Here is an 18,397-nt window from a genome sequence, read left to right on the forward strand (position 1 = left end):
CTATAGATGAGGCCTCTGCTGTCAGAGAGAATGTGTTGACCCCGAGCGTGTCAGCATCCTCATCTTTAAATGAGGATATTACTGCCTCTGTCAAGCAAAGGGCAGCTGCGTCTAAGGCCCCCGTGTAGGACGTGGATGGGTTCCCCCAAGGTCTCCCCACCTGTCTGCTCTGCCTGGTGCAGGAAGGCCCAAAAGCACTCCCAGGGCTGCTCCTCTCTCCTCTTCTCCAGGAGGGATGCAGGGCCTGGGGCCTCTTCCTTTATGAGGGGTGGGTCCGGGGAAACACCCTTTTCCTCCCCGCCACCGCCATCCCCACCCCGGAGGAGCCCCGGAACTCCCCGGCAGCCCTCCGCCCCGGCGTGGCCCTGCCGCCGCCTGGGCCCTCCCCCCGCATTAGCTCTTAAGCTATGCAAATAGACATCGGAGGGAGCCCTGTTTAAAGTATTTAGACGAAATGAAAAAAGGCTTTCATCGGCACTAATGAGCCATTCAGGATGCCTCCCCGGTGGATTCTCTCCCGCTCCCGCCTCCCAGCCCGTGCCACCCCCACCCCCCAACCGTGGCCCCTCTTGGGATTGGAGGCCCCTCCCCTTCCCCAGGCCCAGACTGGGCCTCCCGGGGAAGGCCACCTGCCTGGCCATTCCTCCCCAGGACCCAGCTTGGTAAGGGGAGAAACGGGAGTCGGGTGATCCACACCGGGCAGCCTCTGATTGGATGTGGGGGCGGGGTGAGGGGTTGTCTAGCCTCTGCCTAGGGGAAGCTGGAAAGACTGGGGACTTTTCTTCACAGCATCCAACCAGGTAGGCATTATCGTCCTTGTCTTATAGATGGGGAAACTGAGGTGCGCGGAGGCCCAGGAGGCTGCCAAGGGTTTACAGTGCTCGTGGGCTGTGGAATTGGTCTGTGGAGGGAGTGATGGAAGGATTGGGGTCACAGTGGAGTGGCCCTGCCTGGAGCACCTGCTGCATGCCTGGAACAGACTCCAGATGCCCCCTCAGGACCAGCTGGGCTGCCCCAATTGGTGCTATTGTTTCTGCAAATCTTTCTGCACCAGCCAAGCTGGAAAACTTCAGGTTCCAATCCCAAATCCATATGCCTCACTGCCTCCGTGACCTGGGCAGGGGGCTGCCCGCTTGGGCCTCGGTCTCTCCCTCTGTGGAGTGGTGACGTCTGGGTTTGGTGAGGGCCATCTAGAGACAGGCCTCTGCTCCCATCTGCCAGCCCCACCCGGTTCTCTGCAAGGGCAGAAGGGGCCCCTGTCACTCCGGTAGTTCCTGCAGAGGGCCACAGTTGCTGGCCTCCTAAGGAGGAAGCCAAAGAGGGCACAGGGAGGGGAGCCCAGAGTTCTGAGCTGAGGTCAGCCTTGATCCCTTCTTTGTGGTAGCAGTGGCTCCCAGCTGGGGTTGTGGGGGAGGGGAGAGCTTGACAGCAGGTGGGTATACAGGGGTGCCTGGGGATACAGTGGGCAGGGAGCCCACCCCTCTGGGTTCTGGAGGTTAAGCTGGCCCAGCATAAGAATGAGAATTTAATGGGATACATTTATTATCCCATAAAAGTTAATGAGTTTATTCTGGAGGTTCCCTGGCCCCTTTCAACTTTTAATAGGGGATTAGTGAGGGCCTGGCCCCTGCAGACCCTCATTATCCCAGAGCCCAAGGGAGGGAAGAGAGGTTCTGAGAGTGAGAGAGCCTGGGCCCCCAGAGCGGCAGCCTGGTCTCCATAGTGACAGTACTACTGGGCCCAGGCCTGCCGCCTGAAATAAGAGACCCCAGCTAGAAACTAGCAGGGCCACATAGGGCCCCTGAGGCCTGAGGTCCAGTTCTGGAGGCTTCTGATTTGATTCTATGTGCTCCTGTGGTATTTACAGCCACTATCCCCACATCTGAGGTCGGTTTGCTGCTGTCTGATTACTTGTATTAACAGGAAAGGCGATATAAACCCCATGTGACAAATGGGGAAACTGAGGCCCAGAGCGGGAGTGTGGTTCTCCAAGGTCACCCAGAAGACATGGCAGAGCCTGAATGGACACATTCGGCCTCATCTGGAGCCGGATAGCTGTCAGGACTCAGTGTTGACCCAGTACCTTCACGTGCCATACTCCTCCTCCCCTTCCTCTAAGGAGGTTTGTATCATTATCCCCAGAGATAAAGACTCCCAAGTCCAGAGAGGTTAAGTAACACATCTAAGGTCTTGCGTCTAATGACTGGAACTCCGAGCTGGACAGCTCCATAGCTCATCTCTGTCCACTCTCTCCCTGGGGCCTCCGGACTGTCTTTCTAGTAGCCTGGCCCCACTATCTTAGGGCACTTGTCATGGGAGCCCCACAGTTTGGGGCGATGGGGAAGGAAGTCCCCATGGTTTCCCATGGGGACAGTGGTTAGAGCGGACACAGAGATACACTCAAAGGGACCTTCTCAGCTAGAACAGATGCCTTCTTCCTTCTGCCCCATTTGCTCACTCTTCCTTTGTCTCTTCAAACCCTCCCCATCCTACTAGGCCCAGCTCCTATCCCCCTTCTGGGGAGCCATCGGTGCTGGCCAAATGGGTCACAATAGCTCCCACCTCTGACCTCCTGGGTGGGGGGGACTTCCTGGCGGGGGATGCTCCGCACATGTACTGATTGGGTCTGTGAGCAAGGGTCCAGCACAAGGCCTCTCTCTTCCCACATCTCTGCCCACAAATGCTGACCCCTGGTGCTTGGCACAGTGAAGGGTGGGCTCAAGGATTCTGCCTGTCTGCATACTTGGAAGGCTCCCTTCTCCCCAAAGTGCCTGGCCTTTGTCCAGCAGGGGTGGGCAGGGGAGGGCAGAGGCGGGCAGGGGCGGGTCCTACAGGGAAAAGATGGGCAGCCATCCCTTGGCAGTTCCCCAGCACAGCCCCAACTGGCAATTGAGGAAGAGTGTCTGCTGACACAAGCTAGTGGGCCGCCCAGTCCCAGACCACTCTCTTCTTCTCTGCCACCGTTCACCTTCTCATCACACCCTCCTACTACCCTCTCTTGGTCAACCCCTGGCAGTCCAGTAAAATCTGGAGTGCAGATATGAATAGAGGCACCCCTTATTGGCCAGGCCCCAGGCAGGGAAGACACTGATCCCCAGAATCTGAGCCCACGGAGCCTCTGTGAACATCTCATCCCTCCCTCATTAATACAAGAGGAACCTGAGTCCAAAGGGCTTTCCCAGGTGACGCAGAAAACTTGGAGCAGGGCTGGGGATCAGGATGTTGGGGCTCAGGGAGCATCTTGCCCAACCGCTCTGAAGAATAAACTCTCTAAAACTTCTGGGGCTGTGTACCATCTCTGGGCATACCTCTGGGGACAGAGAGCTCACTACTTCCTAAGCTGCCAGGGGTAGATTTGTCTCCCAGCATCGTGGGTTGGGGTGGTGGATAACCCTGGGCTTTGGCATCTCAAGGTTGGGGTCTTCTTGCTAGATGGAGAGAGCAGGTGTGGGGGTAAGTAGAGACCACCAGCCAGGAGTCAGCCCACCTGGTCCTGGTCCAGTCCCTAACAGGCTGGGGTCCCCTGCACAAATCGCTTCCCAAACCCGAGTCTCCATCTCCCCACTGGTAAAATGGGAGAAGTATCCGAGGACCCTGGCAGATCTCACCTCCCAAGATCCACTGAGCTAAAGAGGACTTTGTGAATAAAAATATGGAATGTTGGGGTGCCTGGGTGGTTCAGTGGCTTTAAAGCCTCTGCCTTCAGGTCAGGTCATGATCCCAGGGTCCTGGGATCAAGCCCTGCATCGGGCTCTCTGCTCAGCATGGAGCCTGCTTCACCCCCGTCTCTGCCTGCCTCTCTGGCTACTTGTGATCTCTCTCTTTCTGTGAAATAAATAAATAAAATCTTTCAAAAAAATATGGAATGTTACTGTTGATTGAAAATTTGTCACATGCCCAGCACCATTCGAAGGGCTTTACCAGCATTAACTTGTTCAATTCCCACAATAACTCTGTGAGTTACGAACTTTCATTATTCCATTTTACAGATGGAGAAACTGGGACTCAGGGAGCATAGTTCGCAAGATGACTAATTTGAATATATCAGATTCAAACACAGGGGTGATCCAGCCCTGGGGCAGTGCTATCTAACAGAACTTTTTGTGATGAGGGGAAACATTTTATATCTGTGTGTCCAATATGGTAGCCAGTAGCTACACATGGTGATTTGGGCCCTTGAAATGTGGTTTGGGAGACTGAGAGACTGAATTTTAAATTGTATTTCATGTAACCGAACTTACATTGAAATAGCCACATGTGGTTATTGCTATCATAACGGAAAGTAGCTCAAACCTAACCTTACCTCCCACAGTTTTCACCACCTCTCAGAAGGGAAGAGTCTAGAGCTGGGGTTCTGGAGAAGAGTTAAAATGGCATGGCAGTCTCTGCTCTCCTCCTTTAAGCTTAGAAAACTGGGGACTGGGGTTGGCAGGGAGAAATGACAAGGAGCCCTGGAGCTTCTTCAGATTTTCCAAAAGGTCTTATGAGAGCTGGGCCTATCATCACTCACCCTTTGGGGAGGATGAGTGCTGTTGGCTTCCCAACCTTGGCTGAGCACTGGTGTTCTGAGGAGTGGGGTGTTTAATGGGCAATTTTGGAAATACAGATAGAACCAGTTTGGGAGGGCTTTGTGGGTGGCCAAAAGCCAGGAAGCCTTGGTCTCTTGGGATACAGTCCAGGATGGGACCAGGGTGTGTGAATGTCCAGTGACAATGTCCTCTTGTGCTTTGTTGGCTTGCCGCAACTCCCTGCCCAGTCATTAGCACAGCGGGTAGGGAGCCTGGCCTGTCCCTCCACAGGGCTCCCAGGGCAGCCCCAGAGCAGCTGGCTGACCTTGAGGCCATGGCCTCACAGTTACTGAGCACCCTCTATGGGCAGGCGAGGACCTTCGAGAGAGCTGTCTTCCCCCGCTGGAGCATCAGCCTTTCATGCTTGGAATCAATATTTTCCGCTTTACATATGAAAGAACCAAGGCTAAGAAGCAAAGTAAATCATCCCAGTTCATAGTGGAAGAAACTGGCGAATGAGGGGTTTGAACTGGGTCTGCCTGTTCCCCCATCTGGGCTTGAAATTTCTACCACACTGGGTTGCTGCTTGTGTATGCGTGTATGAGTGTGCGGATCTAGGGGTATATGTGAGTGTGTGTATGCAGATCCAAACACATGCATGGGCTGTAAGTCATTACTATTTGTCCCTGCCCATGGATGGCACACCCTGGAACATGGCTGGCTTCCTACAGTCCTCAAGCTCAAAAAGGCACTAGCTCCCAGAAAGGATGCACTTTTCCCCAAGATGGCCACTGTGCTCCCTCCTTTTTACTCTGCCCTTTTCTTGGACCCTAACCTGACTCTTTCCAGGACCATGTGGCCTGGACAACTCAAGGGTCTGGGTACGTGGGCTGGGTAGGGGTCAGTTGTGCAGGGGTATGGGGAGACAGGACTCTGGACTGCAGGGGGGCAGCTCTCTTCCCTTCTTCCCACTGCACCCTTTCTCCCTTAAGGCTATGACCAGGGGCCCAGGGTAGAGGGAACTCCCAGCTAACTGCCATGTTCTTTGCTTTCTAATTTAAAATCTAATATGGTCTTGCCACTGCAGAGCTGGGGGCTGGAGAGGTGATTAATGAGGCCTCTGGAACAGTGTCACCTGCTGCGTGCTCCACCTTCCCCTGTGGCCCTGCACTCCCCTCTCCTGCCTGCCTGCTGGTCCTGGGGACCCAGGGGTCCTAGCCCTGCCCACCCTCAGTTCCTTGGGGCTGGGAAAGTGGCACTGAACTTGGGGAAAGGATGGGGGTGGCCCTAGAGGGAAAGGATGGGGGTGGCCCTGGAGTAGAGGTAATAGAATTGACCTCCACCCCTGGGGGAGACCAGAGGAGTGGGGGAAGCTGCTGGAGTCCCAGTGGCCTCACCTCCCTCACCAGCCTGTTAACTCATTAATCTGCCATACTCCACCCCGATTATGTCACATAGTGTGGCCAGGGCAAGGGAGGGACTTGGCCCTGAGCTGGATACTCAGGTCATCCCTCTCCCAGCTCTAATGCTCCAGTCACCAGGCTGTTAGCAGCAGGGAGGTATTTCTCTGAATGAAAAACCTTGGGAATGTTAGCTGGGCCGAGGAAGGCTGTGAAGGCAGGAGCTGCATTCTCCATGGAGCCTGTGCTGGGGCCAGCTCGGCCCAGCCCACTGGTGAAGTTGGGGAACAGGAGTTGATCTCAGGAGGAACAGCTATCCCCTCCTTCTTTTGCCCGCTTCCCTCTATGTACCTACCATGGACAGTTCCTCCCAGCCGCCCAGCCCAGAGAGACCTGGCCACAGGGTGTCAGGGCCTCAGAGTGGGTACCTTCCTGAGTTCCAGACCAGCATCTCTGGGCTGCTGCCCTTTCCCTGAAGTTCAACAGCCAACACCACTGAGGTTGTTCTCAGGGCCTGTGTTTGACATGGAGTGAATGAACAGCGCGGTAGCCCGAAGATTTTGAGGCTTGTTTTGTGCACAGAGGCCAAAGTTATGTCCCGGACCTTGTGATTTTGGCCCTGTGGCTGCTTTTGTGAGCCGCCTCTGAGAGGAGATGGCCTGGGAGAGTTGGCTAGGGATGGAAGGGAGCTGAACCCAGACCTCTGGGCTGTCCTGGTCCTTAATGCTGCTGTATGCTTCTGGCCACTCTCTGCCCAAGAAGTCACTTGAGTGTCTGTTCTTAGCTGTGAAGCTGAGGAGCCTGGTGAGGTCTTGTCAGAACTCTGACTCCAGCATGAAGGTGGCTCTCTCTACTGACAAGCTGTGTGACCTTGAGCTTGTCTTGCCTTCTCTGGATCTGTCCATTTTTTTTTTCTTTTTAAAAAAGATTTTCTTTATTTATTTATTTGACAGAGAGAGAGAGATGGAGAGAGAGGGAACACAAGCAGGGGGAGTGGAAGAAGGAGAAGCAGACTCCCCGCTGAGCAGGGAGCCCAATGTGGGGCTCGATCCCAGGACCCTGGGATCATGACCTGAGCAGAAGCCAGACGCCTAATGACTTAGTCACCCAGGCGCTCCCCGTCTCTTTTTTTATAGAGTACTTGGACTCTGGTGTTTTAGAGTCTTTGGATAGGTTGGGTGGAGACTCAGCCCCACCTTCGCTGGGGTTGGATAGAAGGCTGTTGGAAGGAGAATGGATGGGTGGATGAAGGATTGTCAGGCTAAGTTCCTAATGGGAGTTCCCACGCTCAGGAGCTGATGGAACCACTTGGGCAGGAGTATATGTGCGGGGTTGGGAGAGGGCTGACAGCATGGGACACTGTGCTCTTTTGACTTACCACTTGCCTTCTGTATGGCAGTGGAGCTCAGGATCCTCACCTCTCTATGTTGGTCAGTATTTGTTGAGAACTTGGAAGGCTAGGCTGTGTGTATGTGCATACACATGTGCAAGCAATTATGTGTTTGTGTTATGTATGAATATATATATATATATATATATATATATGTATATATATATATATGTGCATTGGGGGAAGACAAGCTGGGAGGTGGGGGATGGAGGTGTGAGAAAAGAACCCCGGGAGGGATTGAATATTTTTGAGCACCTATGGTGTGCCAGGATCTGCTGGCCTATTCACCCACACTGCTTGATTAATTTGCCCCATCCCATAGTTAGAGAACTTGACAGAGGTGGGAAGTGCTCTAGTGGGCCCCAGAAGCTGACCTGGGGCTATCCCTGCCCTGCTAAGCTCAAGAGACAGGCAGAAGAGAGACAGAGGAACAAAGGCCCTCAGAAAGAAAGGGCGTTTCAGAGCCCAAAGGGCAGGCACCCACTCCAAGGAAGCCAGCTGGGGCTGCCTCCCCGCTCCGTCCTCTAGTTCATGCCCTTTGGACTGCTGTATCCTAGCCCCTTTCAGCTGGTGCCAGTTTCCAGAGCAGATGAGGCAGTGGTGGGGTGGGACCCAGGAACACCAAGAGTCTGGGGCTGAAATCACTTTGGGAAGTGCCAGGGCAGCACCAGAAATCGGGGATGGGGGTCTTGGGGGGAGGTCACCTAGTCCAGGTTAGCCCCCTACACTGAAGTTCCCGACACTTTGAGCCCCCCTCTGACTTCAGCTTCTATGGGCGAAGACCTAGGAATTCTGGCCTTACTTCCAAAGAGCTTAGGGAAGAGTCACTGGAGACCTGGGCTCTACTCTTAGGAGCCTGGGGAGAAGGGAGGGAGAGAACAGCCTGGGACCTTCTCCCAGCCCCAAGCAGATGGGATGGAGCCTAATCTGCCCCAGGGTATGGGCCCTGAACCTACGGACAAGCCCAGGCTCTCCTTGCCTCCATAGACTTGTAGGACTGAGGGGAGAGGGCCTTACCTACCCAGCATTCCAGACTGTGAGGGTCCCCAGGCTCTGCTCATCCTCCCCACTTCCCCAGCAAGCTGAGTGGGGGAGGGGAGGGGTGCAGAGCTACTAAAAATAGCAGCAGCAGCGCCAGTTACAAGTCTCCTTGAGGGGTCAGTGGAGCCCAAGGTTGGGGAGGAAAAGAATGGAGGGGGCTGCAGGGAGGGAAACACACCAGCCTCAATTGGGGCCTCTTGTGCCTCCACCAGGACCACAGCCCTACGGTGCAGGGATAGAAGCATATGCAGGGACACACGGACACGGACACCCAGGGAAAGAAGAACAAGCCAGGCAGAGAGGCACACAGATGCAGCTCTTTGCACATCTGGGGCTTTTTCTTCCCAAGACCCTCAGGAATACCAGAGAGACGCAGCTCTGCTGCCCCCAACCCTTCAGCCTTCTCTCCTGTCTCAACCTTGTTTTGACCTTCAAGGGCTCTGCCAGATTGGGTGTGTGGTCGCTTCGAGTTGAGAGGGCTAAGTCTTCCTTCTCTGATCTCTCCAGTCTCATCTGCTTGAAGCCCAGGGTTGGGAAAGGCCAGTGGGCAGTGTCAGTGACACGGCTGCAACAGCGACCAGACTCAGGGTACCTACCACGCAGGTGGTTTGAGTCTCAGGAATACCACCTCAACTTAAGCAGCAGGTGTCTTCCTGGCCTGGCTGGTAAGGACCCAGCAGGGCAGGACTGGAGATCTACCAGGGGATGGGCAAGAAGTGAATGGGCAATGAGGGAAGAGGAAGAAGCAGAGGCTGGATAAATAAATAAATAAATAAATGACCTCTCTCAGGCATGCGTTGTTTCATCCCACCTTTACACCTTTGCCTGGAGATGCCAGAGGCTCTTCTGTCCTCAAAAGAAGGTGACTCTCTTTCCCCCATTTCCTCTAACCAGCCAGAAAATAGGGCCTCATGACAGGAGGGGGCCTGCCAGCTGCTGGACCAGATGTTTCAATTCACGAACACATCCCCTTGCTAGATGCAAATGATGTCTAAGACAGTGTCCATCAGAGCAGCAAGTGAGGGTCGAAGGCCCTTAGAAGCACCCTGAATCCAACCTTCCTCCCTCCGTACTGCTAGTCTCACCTTCCCGGTCAGACCTGGACCAGCTGGTGCTCCCTCCGCATTCCTGCCTTAACAGTCTGTCACTGGGCTCTTCCACTGACAATCTGAAAATCAGCCCTTCTTGGTGCTGGACAGCTCCGGATCCCGGAGGACACCGCCCCACGTGGGGTTTTTGGTTTTCTTCCAACACCACTGGCTCTGATTTCCTTTGATCTCCGTGATGTTCAGTGAAAGGTGGGACAGGTGCCATGAACCCCCAAGGAAATGGAGGCAAAGGAAAGTGACGTGAATTGCGCAAGCTCACCCAGCCAGCAAGAGCCAGAACTGGGTTTAAGTCCTGGGGGGTCCTGGTTCGCTGACGAGCACTCTTCTGCTATTCCTTAGAGGATGTCCCCTCCTCCCTGAGACAGAAGTTGGCTCTCCACACTGCCCCGATAGCCCCCCTCCCAGGCTCTGGGACTCCCTAGGCACCTGCTGGCTGATGGGACCCAGGCCAGACACTCAGCAGGTGGCTGCTTGGGGGACAAAGGAGCTGGTGCTCAGCTGCTGTGCTGCGAGGGAGGGAGAAGCAATGGGGGGTGGGGTGGAGGGATCTGGTCTAGGAGTGGGGAGAGGCAGGGTCTGCTTCTGTGCCTTTAATAGGGAGCAAGCATGCAAAGGTGGGGGCTAAAACAGCATGCAAATGAGCATCTGTGTGGAGGGGGTGCTCAGTGGTTCAGGCACTTTTCATAGGGGCTCTCCAGTTCTGTCCTTCCAGCCCAATGACCAGCTGAAAGGAGGGTCCTGAGGGTAGAGGGAGGATCCCGTGGGGAGGGAAGGATTGGGGGACCAAGGAAGATGCTGAGGTTGATGTCAGGATTCTGACTGGGATCCTGGAGACGGCAGGGGATGTGGGAGGGTTGGGGGAGGAAGGGAGAGACCCACTGCTTGCATTCTGCAGCATGGACATGACTTGTTGCCAGGAGGGGCCCTGCAACTGCTCTTTTTGGGGGTTAGGGGACACCTAGTCCCAGCAAAGATGGGAAGAGTTGTGATGAAGGGCACCACAATGGCCTGCCCTAAGGGTCCCAGAGGCTTACTGGACCTTCAAAGACCTAAAAGGTGAGCCCTCTAGCCTCAGACAAGAAACTGACCCAGAGCAGTCCCTGGCTAGGAATCTCCTGTGCTTCCGAAGGCCAGGGGTTGGATCACATAGGTGCTGTTTGGCATCTCATTTGTATCTCATTTCATTAAAATCAGAGGGTCCAGGTCTAACTGAGAAGGCAGTGACAGCTGAGTTTATCATTAAGAAGGCAGCTCCCCCTCTAAACTGGGTTCCTTTAGGGCGTTGATCATGTTGTATTCCTACATATCAAACACCTGATGGGGCTGGATAGAAGGCTGTTGAATGGAGAATGGATGGGTGGATGAAGGATTGTCAGGCTAGGTTCCTAATGGGAGGTATTTAGCTTTTAGAGGACAGAGAGCCCTCTGGGCTGGATGATCAGGAAAAGAGGGTGTGGGAGAACAGAAATAAGCAGAGGGACACAGGATAGCATTTCAGGAATGGAAAAATGGCTAAGCAAAATTGTAGAGGTTGGCCCAAACAAGACACGAGTGGGGTCTGGGGTTTACCCTAGCATCTTCAATCAGTCTCTCCATGGCCCTCCCCTCCCATCACCACTCAGTTTCTTCTCATCTCTTGGCAAAGTCCCTTGTCCCTGCTGGGACTAGCCAGGACCTCCCCCGGCCCTCCCCCCACCCCTCTTGCCAGCCTGCCTGCCGGCAAGACTGCAGACTGAAGCTGGAGACCCAGGTTGTTGTTGGAGAAGCGGCAGATTTGTTTGCTCCAGAGCCCGCCGAGAAATCTCAACAATCAATGGCCAACAACACTGCCGGCGGCTGCAGCATCGATCTCCCCAAAGCCCTCCCTGGGCTGGCAGCTGGGTGGCAGGTAGGCAGGTGGAGGGAAGCTGGGGCAGGCTTGGCACCCGGCCCTGTCTAGGAGCTGAGTTGAGCTTCAGGCAAGTTTGGGCTTTCCTGCCCGGTTGGGGGGAAGGTGGGGGAGGGGTGGGCCTCAGCAATGGGGCTGAGGGGTTAGGCTGGGGCAGCCTGGAGGCCAAGACAGGATTAACTGGTCCTCTCATTCACCAAGGTCCCCAAGACCAAGATTCACTTGACTCCTAGCCTCTGCTCTGGGCTCCAAGTGTCTGAAGGGATGTTTGATTCATTGCCACTAAGAACTGAGCAAGATAAAATATCCCTAGTCTACAGCAGCAAGGAAGAGAGTAGACAGGAAGCTAAGCCACTGCCATCATCAGAAATGTGCAAGAAGAAAGTTAGGTGATATTTACAGTTCTGTGCAACCACATGGGCTTGAACTTGGTCTATGGAATGCAGGTAGTAACTTCTATCTAGAGTTGGGATGATAACTAAACGAGCTAAGGCATGGAAAGCGCTTAGTTAGTATGGTGCCTGGCACATAGCTGGTACCTAATAAATGTTTGCTAGTATTGCTGTCATCATGGTGATGAGAATGAGTGATAGTCGCCTGGGTTCTCATGAGCTTGTACTAAAGCTTTGCCTCCATCTGGGCAGCACTGGACACAGTGCTGTCTGTAGCCAGGTTTTGCAAAACAGGGAGGCACTTTGGAGTAGCCTACTTAATGGCAGTGAAGCCCAAGTTCAGTGACTTAATCTCTCTGAAACTCAGTCTTCCCATCTGAAAAGTGGGGATAACTAATCTCTTGTATTAAATAGAAAGAGCATGTGAGGGGCACCTGGGTGGCTCAGTGGGTTAAGCCTCTGCCTTTGGCTCAGGTCATGATCCAGGGTCCTGGGATGGAGCCCTGCATCGGGCTCTCTGCTCAGCCGGGAGCCTGCTTCCCCCTCTCTCTGCCTGCTGCTCTACCTACTTGTGATCTTTCTCTCTCTGTTAAATAAATAAATAACTAGAAGAGCACGTGAGAGGCTCGTATGAGGGTTCTGGGCCAAGCCTCATGCTTCAGTACCTGGCTGTGGCATGAATGAGAGAAGTATGGATACAGGTACTCTAGGGACTGTTCTCTCAGGAGAGGTGGAGGGAAGCTGGGGCAGGCTAGGCACCTAGACTCTGAAAGCTCTGTGGACATGAATTACTAGATGACCCCCGGGCCCCCACTTTCCCATTCAAGGACATGCTAGGCTGAGAGCTGCTCCCAAGGTTTCATGCTGGCCCCTCTGAGCTTTGTGAGGATGTCTGAAGCTGAGATGGACGGGGAGATATGGTGAGAAGTCCGACGACATGGGGTTGCCCCTCCCTTTCATTAGTCCTTAATTTCATACAGGGCACCTCTCTCAGCTGGCAGAGGTGGTAGGCAGGTGCTGTGGGAGGGAATCAAGAAGACCGGGCTCTGGGCTTTCCTCCACTGCTGTCTGCCCGTGCAACTCTCATGAAGTTATTCAACATGTATTTAATGTCTGTCATATGCCAGGCTCTGTGCCACAGGGGACACAAGCAGGGGTGGCTGGAGACAGGCTTGAGCTTTCTCAGAATGGCCATCAGCATCCCACCCCCAAGCCACCTCAGGCTGACGATGTGACAGCATAATTTGTGGAACGAAAAAACTAAGTCAAGGCTATAATTTATAGTGGGGATAATTGGCCAACTGTTAGGAAAAGGAAAAAAAATCCTAACATACAATCTATGTAAAAATAGTGTACTTGCTAGGCAAACGCAGCCTCAAGGCACAGGCTCCGCTGCTCTGCCCCCACCTCTCCTTACTGACCCTGAACCTGATCCAAATAGGACTTCTTGGAACTGCCCCAAGAGAGGGGCTGAGCAAATCAGACTTGGTTGCCTCCTTTCTGAGCTCAGTCTTGCTCCTTGGAGAGAAACAGCAAGCAGCTGGGCACTTGAGACCTAACAAGATGGGTACCCTGATGAGGGAAAGTGGGGGCTGGTGGGAGGCCGAGAGACCCCTGACCCAGGCCAGAGGTCCAGTCCGATGAGATTTCCCCTGAAGAACCAAAAATACTGCTGAAGAATTGCAGGAAGTGCCAACCAAGGCAAAACCCAAAGCATGAGATAGAGTGAGAGTGGCCCAAGAGGGGAAAAGAATTTCATGCAGAAGGAATGGAAAGAGCCCAGAAGCTGTTGAGAATATGGATGGTTTGGGGGATTGATTGGCCTAGCTGGGTGAGTGGGCTTCCTAGACCTGGTGCTTCCTGCTGGAATTAGTCTGGAAGGGGACTTGAAGACCCCCTCTGTCTTTCCCACACCTCCCAGCTGCTGACCATGGCTAGCAACATTGTTTCCCCCATTCCCCAGACTCTTACTTCTAGATCCTGGCTCTTTCTCCCTCAGAGCAGGCCAGGAAGCTGGGGGCCCAGAAATCTGCATGACTTGACAAGCCCTTAGAGGCCCTGATGTGCTCCTAGGCTTGGCAACCATCAGGTGGTGCAAATGTACGTTGAGCGCTCCAGACAGTGGAGACTCAGAGAGGGCAGAGGTGCGCCTTGGGCCACCCAGGGGGCCTGTGCTCTTCACCATCAGGGCTGAGAGTTCCTTCACTAAAGTAATCCCTTCTTTCCCATCTTTCTTGTTTGGGGGGGTGGGGTCCCCAGCTCTGAAACTTCTGCCCAGGTGGGGGCGTAACATCCCTGAGCGGAGATCATCCAGCACATGCAGACCAAATGGACTAGGAGGGATGGGGACAAGGAGGGAGGGGGCACGCTGGAGGACTTGGACATCTACGTCTGGGTGGAGGGAGGGGGTAAGGAAGCCGACATTCAGAATTCCTCCCAGCATTCAGGCAGCCAAGGTGGGAGGGGCATGAAAGCTCTAATTAAGCCCAGTTTCTAATTAAGCCCAGCCCCTGTGTCGCCTCACTCCCCATTATTGTCCCCAAGGCATTTTAAGCTGCCACCCTGCTGAGGAGGCTGGGAGAGCCGCCAAGGCCTGCCAAGCCTGATGAGCCTAGACCCAGGAGGGGCAAGAAGCCAGCCCAGACTTCCCTTCTAGTCTCTGGGTCCTCTAGTCTCCTCAGAAGCCTAGGCAAGCCTCTTGTGTACCATGGCTACCTCTGGGGCTCTGAGTGACATGTGACTGCATCCCATGGGGCCTTATCCCCAGCAGCCACTTCCTGACCCCAAAGTGCCAGACTTGGGGCAAAGAGCAAGACCTGGCTTGGGCCTAGGCTGCAGCCCCCAGATTTTGAAATGTACTGTTAGAATTCCACATCTCCCATCGAGTCTACAGGAAACCGCAATTACCATTTTAGGTTTAAGCAGCCCTGGTTTGTTAACCCTTTCCGCACTGGGATTCCTGAGGCCAAGCCCTCCTCTTTCTCGCCTTCCTCCTTCAAGCCGTGCCTCCCAGACACCATCCCCTGGTTCCTGACAGAGAGAGCAGTCCCTGTTTGTGGTCCCCTCCCTCCCTCCCTCTTTCTGCCACACACTCTCCTCCGAGTTTAGAGACTGGAAGCATTGGGTCCAAGGTCACAGGGCCAGCAAGGCAGCCTCTGTCCCAGGAGAGACCCTACCCCACCCCAGTCTGTACCACTTCCACCTTCACAATCTCCCCAGGCCACATTCACACACGCAGAGTTTAATTAACTTTATTGATATTCAGAAATTAGGAGAATGACTAAAGGTAATTGCTCATTAAAAATCATTAAACTGACACAGCAGGCCCAGGCACACACCACCCCTCCCAGAGAACGGCTTTCCTCCATGTGGCAGGATCCCTGGGGTACCATCCTCTGGTCAGGAGGATCACGGTGGCCCACAGTGGCCCTCAAACCAGAGACCGATATTACCGCACCCTCCCCCCACCGTACAACTGCGGGGTGGGATCCAGAGAGGGGTTGAGCCAGGCCCAGGGTGATCTTATCCTGCCTCCCCCCACCCCACTTCTGAGGCCTCCGACATCAGGGGCCCTTGTGCCACTTCTGGGCGGGTCCCAGGGCATCTCATGGGCTGCCCAGAGCTGTGTCCCTCAACTTATGCATGAGCAAAACTCTGGGCTGGGGGCGATCTTGAGGCCACAGGCCTTGCGCTGTACCACCTAACCCTAACTCCAGGTCTTTACTGCTCGAGGCCTGCCTTCTCATGGCTGGAGCTCCCAGGAGCCCCGAGATGGCCAAATGCTCTGCCTCTCAATGAGACAACTCAGTCCCCCAGCCACTAGGACCTGGAATCTCCACAGAGATGGAGGGGCCTGCCAGGGCTTGCTCTGGTCCAGGTCCCCTCTCCTCATGCCTGGCACTGCATGGCTGCTTCCTTTTCTCCCTTGGGGAGTGAAAATAAAGGTCTTGCCCAGCAGGTGAACTCCTAGCCCCTTGGGCATGTGGCCCCATTGGCATTGGAGAGGTCCAGCTAGGTCAAGGAGGGATCCTGGCTGGGGGCACCCAGACTCTTGGCCACAGTGGACAGATTCCTCCCAACACTTGCACACTTATGCCCAGTGGGGGTCCTCCAACTCTCAGCCACACCAGCCATCCATCCTCCTGGAGACCCGCAGTCTCACTCCAGCCCTGCAGGGAGCTCTCTGGCATAGGCTGCGCTGCACACTAGCGGCCTTACACACTCTTCTCACTGGCTCACTGCTAAGCCCTCACCCGACATCCAGACCTCCGGAGGGGCAGACATCCTTGGTTGGATCTGTTATTCCAGACACACTGGGCCCTGGTTCACACGTTCACACTCAGACCCACACACCTGCAAAAGAGGCTTCAGACACAGGCTCTGAGCCCCAGGGGAGGTGTCCAGAGCAAGATGTGGCCAGACCTGGGAGTCCCGGACGCCCAGGGACATCCTCAGATGGCTGGGCAAGGATGCAGGCTTCTTCCTTCCTCTTCCTGCCCCCAGCAGGGTGGGGTTTTGGGGGTCTCCTTGCTTTCCCCCACCCTCCAGCCCACAACGTGAACACTAGGTTCTGAGTTCTGGGCACCAAGGGAGGACCAGGCGTCAAGGGAGGAACAGAGGAGGGCAGCCAGGGGGCGGGGCGAGGACACCCGGCTCCCTTCCACCCACACGGATCCAAGACTGGGAGTCTCAGAGAGCAGCTTCTGCGTCCCTAGGGACGCAGAGCGCAGAAAACTGCCATCCAGAGGCCCAGCCTGGGCCTGGCCCCGCTGCCCTGACCTCCAACATGGCCTGAAAAGATCCAACGAGTAGATTAGAAACTCCCACCTTCTCCCCACTCTACATCAGAAGCTATGAACCATATACTTTGAGGGACAGCAGGTCCCAATTCCAAGCAAGGTGCAGGCGAGCCCACCAGACTACCGGCTGCGGTGGAAGAAAGACCTGGGGGTCTGTAGCTTTGGTGAATGTTTGTTTGAGCCAGGGCCGCGCAGGTCCCGTCGAGACTTGGAAACCTTCCTTCCCCAGAGGCATAGAACCTTCATCCTCTCCCTAACACTCCCTTGCTGCTCACTTCAGGCCAAGCTTCCCTCGACCCGGGACCAATTAAGTTGGAGACCCGACTGCGAGCAGAGGGCCGGAGGCAGCAGGGTAAGGTGCCTGCTCTCCTGCGACGAGTCTGCGGCCGTGGGATGGGCGGGGGGTGAGCAGGTCCGCGGGCCGGGAGGGAGGAAAAGCTCCGGGAGTGGGCAAGGCGGAGAGTGCAAGGAAAGGACTTCGGAGAGGGAGGCTCTGGTGCAGAGTCCCTAGCCCAGGACCTCAGCCGTTGCGGCCCATCAGAGCAAGTAGCCGAATCTGGGGGCCCCGCTCCCCCGAGTTTCTCCCTGGAATTGTACTCTAGGTTCCGACTCCGGCGTGGCTGCGCGAAGCGGAGGGAGGTGAACGACTTCCCAACCCCGGGGTCCGGCCGCCATCCGGCTCCGTCCCTCCGCAGTGAGGACGCGGGGGGCCCCGGTACGGGCAGCAAAGTCTAGCGAAGTTTGGCGGGCAGTAGGGAAGGCGGGACCACGGGCGGCCAGCAAGACCATCCAGACTCACCGCCCCTTGCCCTCTCCCCCTTCCTGCACGCGTCCCGGCGCTGCTAGACGCCTGGAGTGTGGCGAGGTAGCGCGCGGGTGAGCGCGTGAGTGTGTGAGGGGAGGGGGTGGCGTGATGAATTGCAGCAGAGAAATCCCATTAGATCCGGGGAGATGATTAAAGGCGAGGTCTTGGCCGGGCGCGAATGGCGGGAGCCGCGGCAGCTTCCCGCCGGTTGGAGCCCGCGCCCCGCCCGGCTCGGCCGGCGCGGGGGCCAGCGCAGCCGGCAGAGCGCGGTGCTTGCGCTGGACAGCCAGATGCGCGAGGCTGGGCGGCGGTACGGTCCTCTCTTCCCACCCCCGGGACCCCGCCCCCGCCCCCGTCCTGCCGCCGGACGCCGGGGTCCCTTACCGTGAGCCAGGAGCGCCAGCAGTGAGGGCAGGAGCAGCAGAGCTACCGAGCGCATGGTGCCGGTTGCGGCCGCGCCCCGGGTCGGAGCTACGGCGGGGAAGCGGGGGGCTCGGCGGGGCGTAGGCGCGGGGGACAGCGGGGTCCTGCGGGGTAGAGGGAGCGGGGCCGCCGCCGCCGCGCCGCCAGCGCCTGACAGAATCAGCACCACGGCCAGCGCCTGGCGTCGGCGCCGGGGATCGCCGCGCGGGGCTGGGGGCGGGGGCGCGGGAGGAGCGTTTACCGTAAAGTCTCAAGCAAAGGCGCAGAAGACCCAGCGGCGGGAGCACAGGCTCCCGCGCCACCGCCCGCTCTGAGGAAGAGCTGCCCTGTTCAATGTGGGCACACGGCCTCCTCCCTTCCGTGCTGCCCACGCCCAGCCAAGCCTGCCACCCTTTCCCTTATTAACAGCCTGCCAAGGAAGTGGGGTCCTCACCTGATTTTCCATGAGAGAGCAACCCCCTCTCCACCTCTCTCCACCCCATCCTGGTACCTGAGGGCACCAAGGGTGACCTGGGAAGATGTTCTCGAGTGAGGCAGCTGGCGAGGCCTGCGTGCCCTTGTGGCAGCTCCGTCTTGGGCTCATAATGAAGATGGCTTTTGAGCATACAAAAGATAATAAATTATTACTTTGCGCTCAATAAA

General features: G+C 55.9%; 1 protein-coding gene across 4 annotated transcripts in view; it reads right to left on the bottom strand.

Annotated features, from left to right (window-relative positions):
- Positions 1-17,965, bottom strand: part of SEZ6 (seizure related 6 homolog) — a 44,653-nt gene extending 26,688 nt beyond the window's left edge. For all 4 annotated transcript variants that reach the window (XM_059379361.1, XM_059379359.1, XM_059379358.1 and 1 more), the window contains exon 1: positions 17,717-17,965. In XM_059379361.1, coding sequence (XP_059235344.1) covers positions 17,717-17,771 — 55 coding nt within the window. In that variant the 5' untranslated portion in view covers positions 17,772-17,965. The remainder of the gene's footprint in view (positions 1-17,716) is intronic.
- Positions 17,966-18,397: the final 432 nt, after the last annotated feature.

Source organism: Mustela nigripes, chromosome 16, assembly GCF_022355385.1.
Source record: "Mustela nigripes isolate SB6536 chromosome 16, MUSNIG.SB6536, whole genome shotgun sequence".
Lineage (NCBI taxonomy): Eukaryota > Metazoa > Chordata > Mammalia > Carnivora > Mustelidae > Mustela > Mustela nigripes.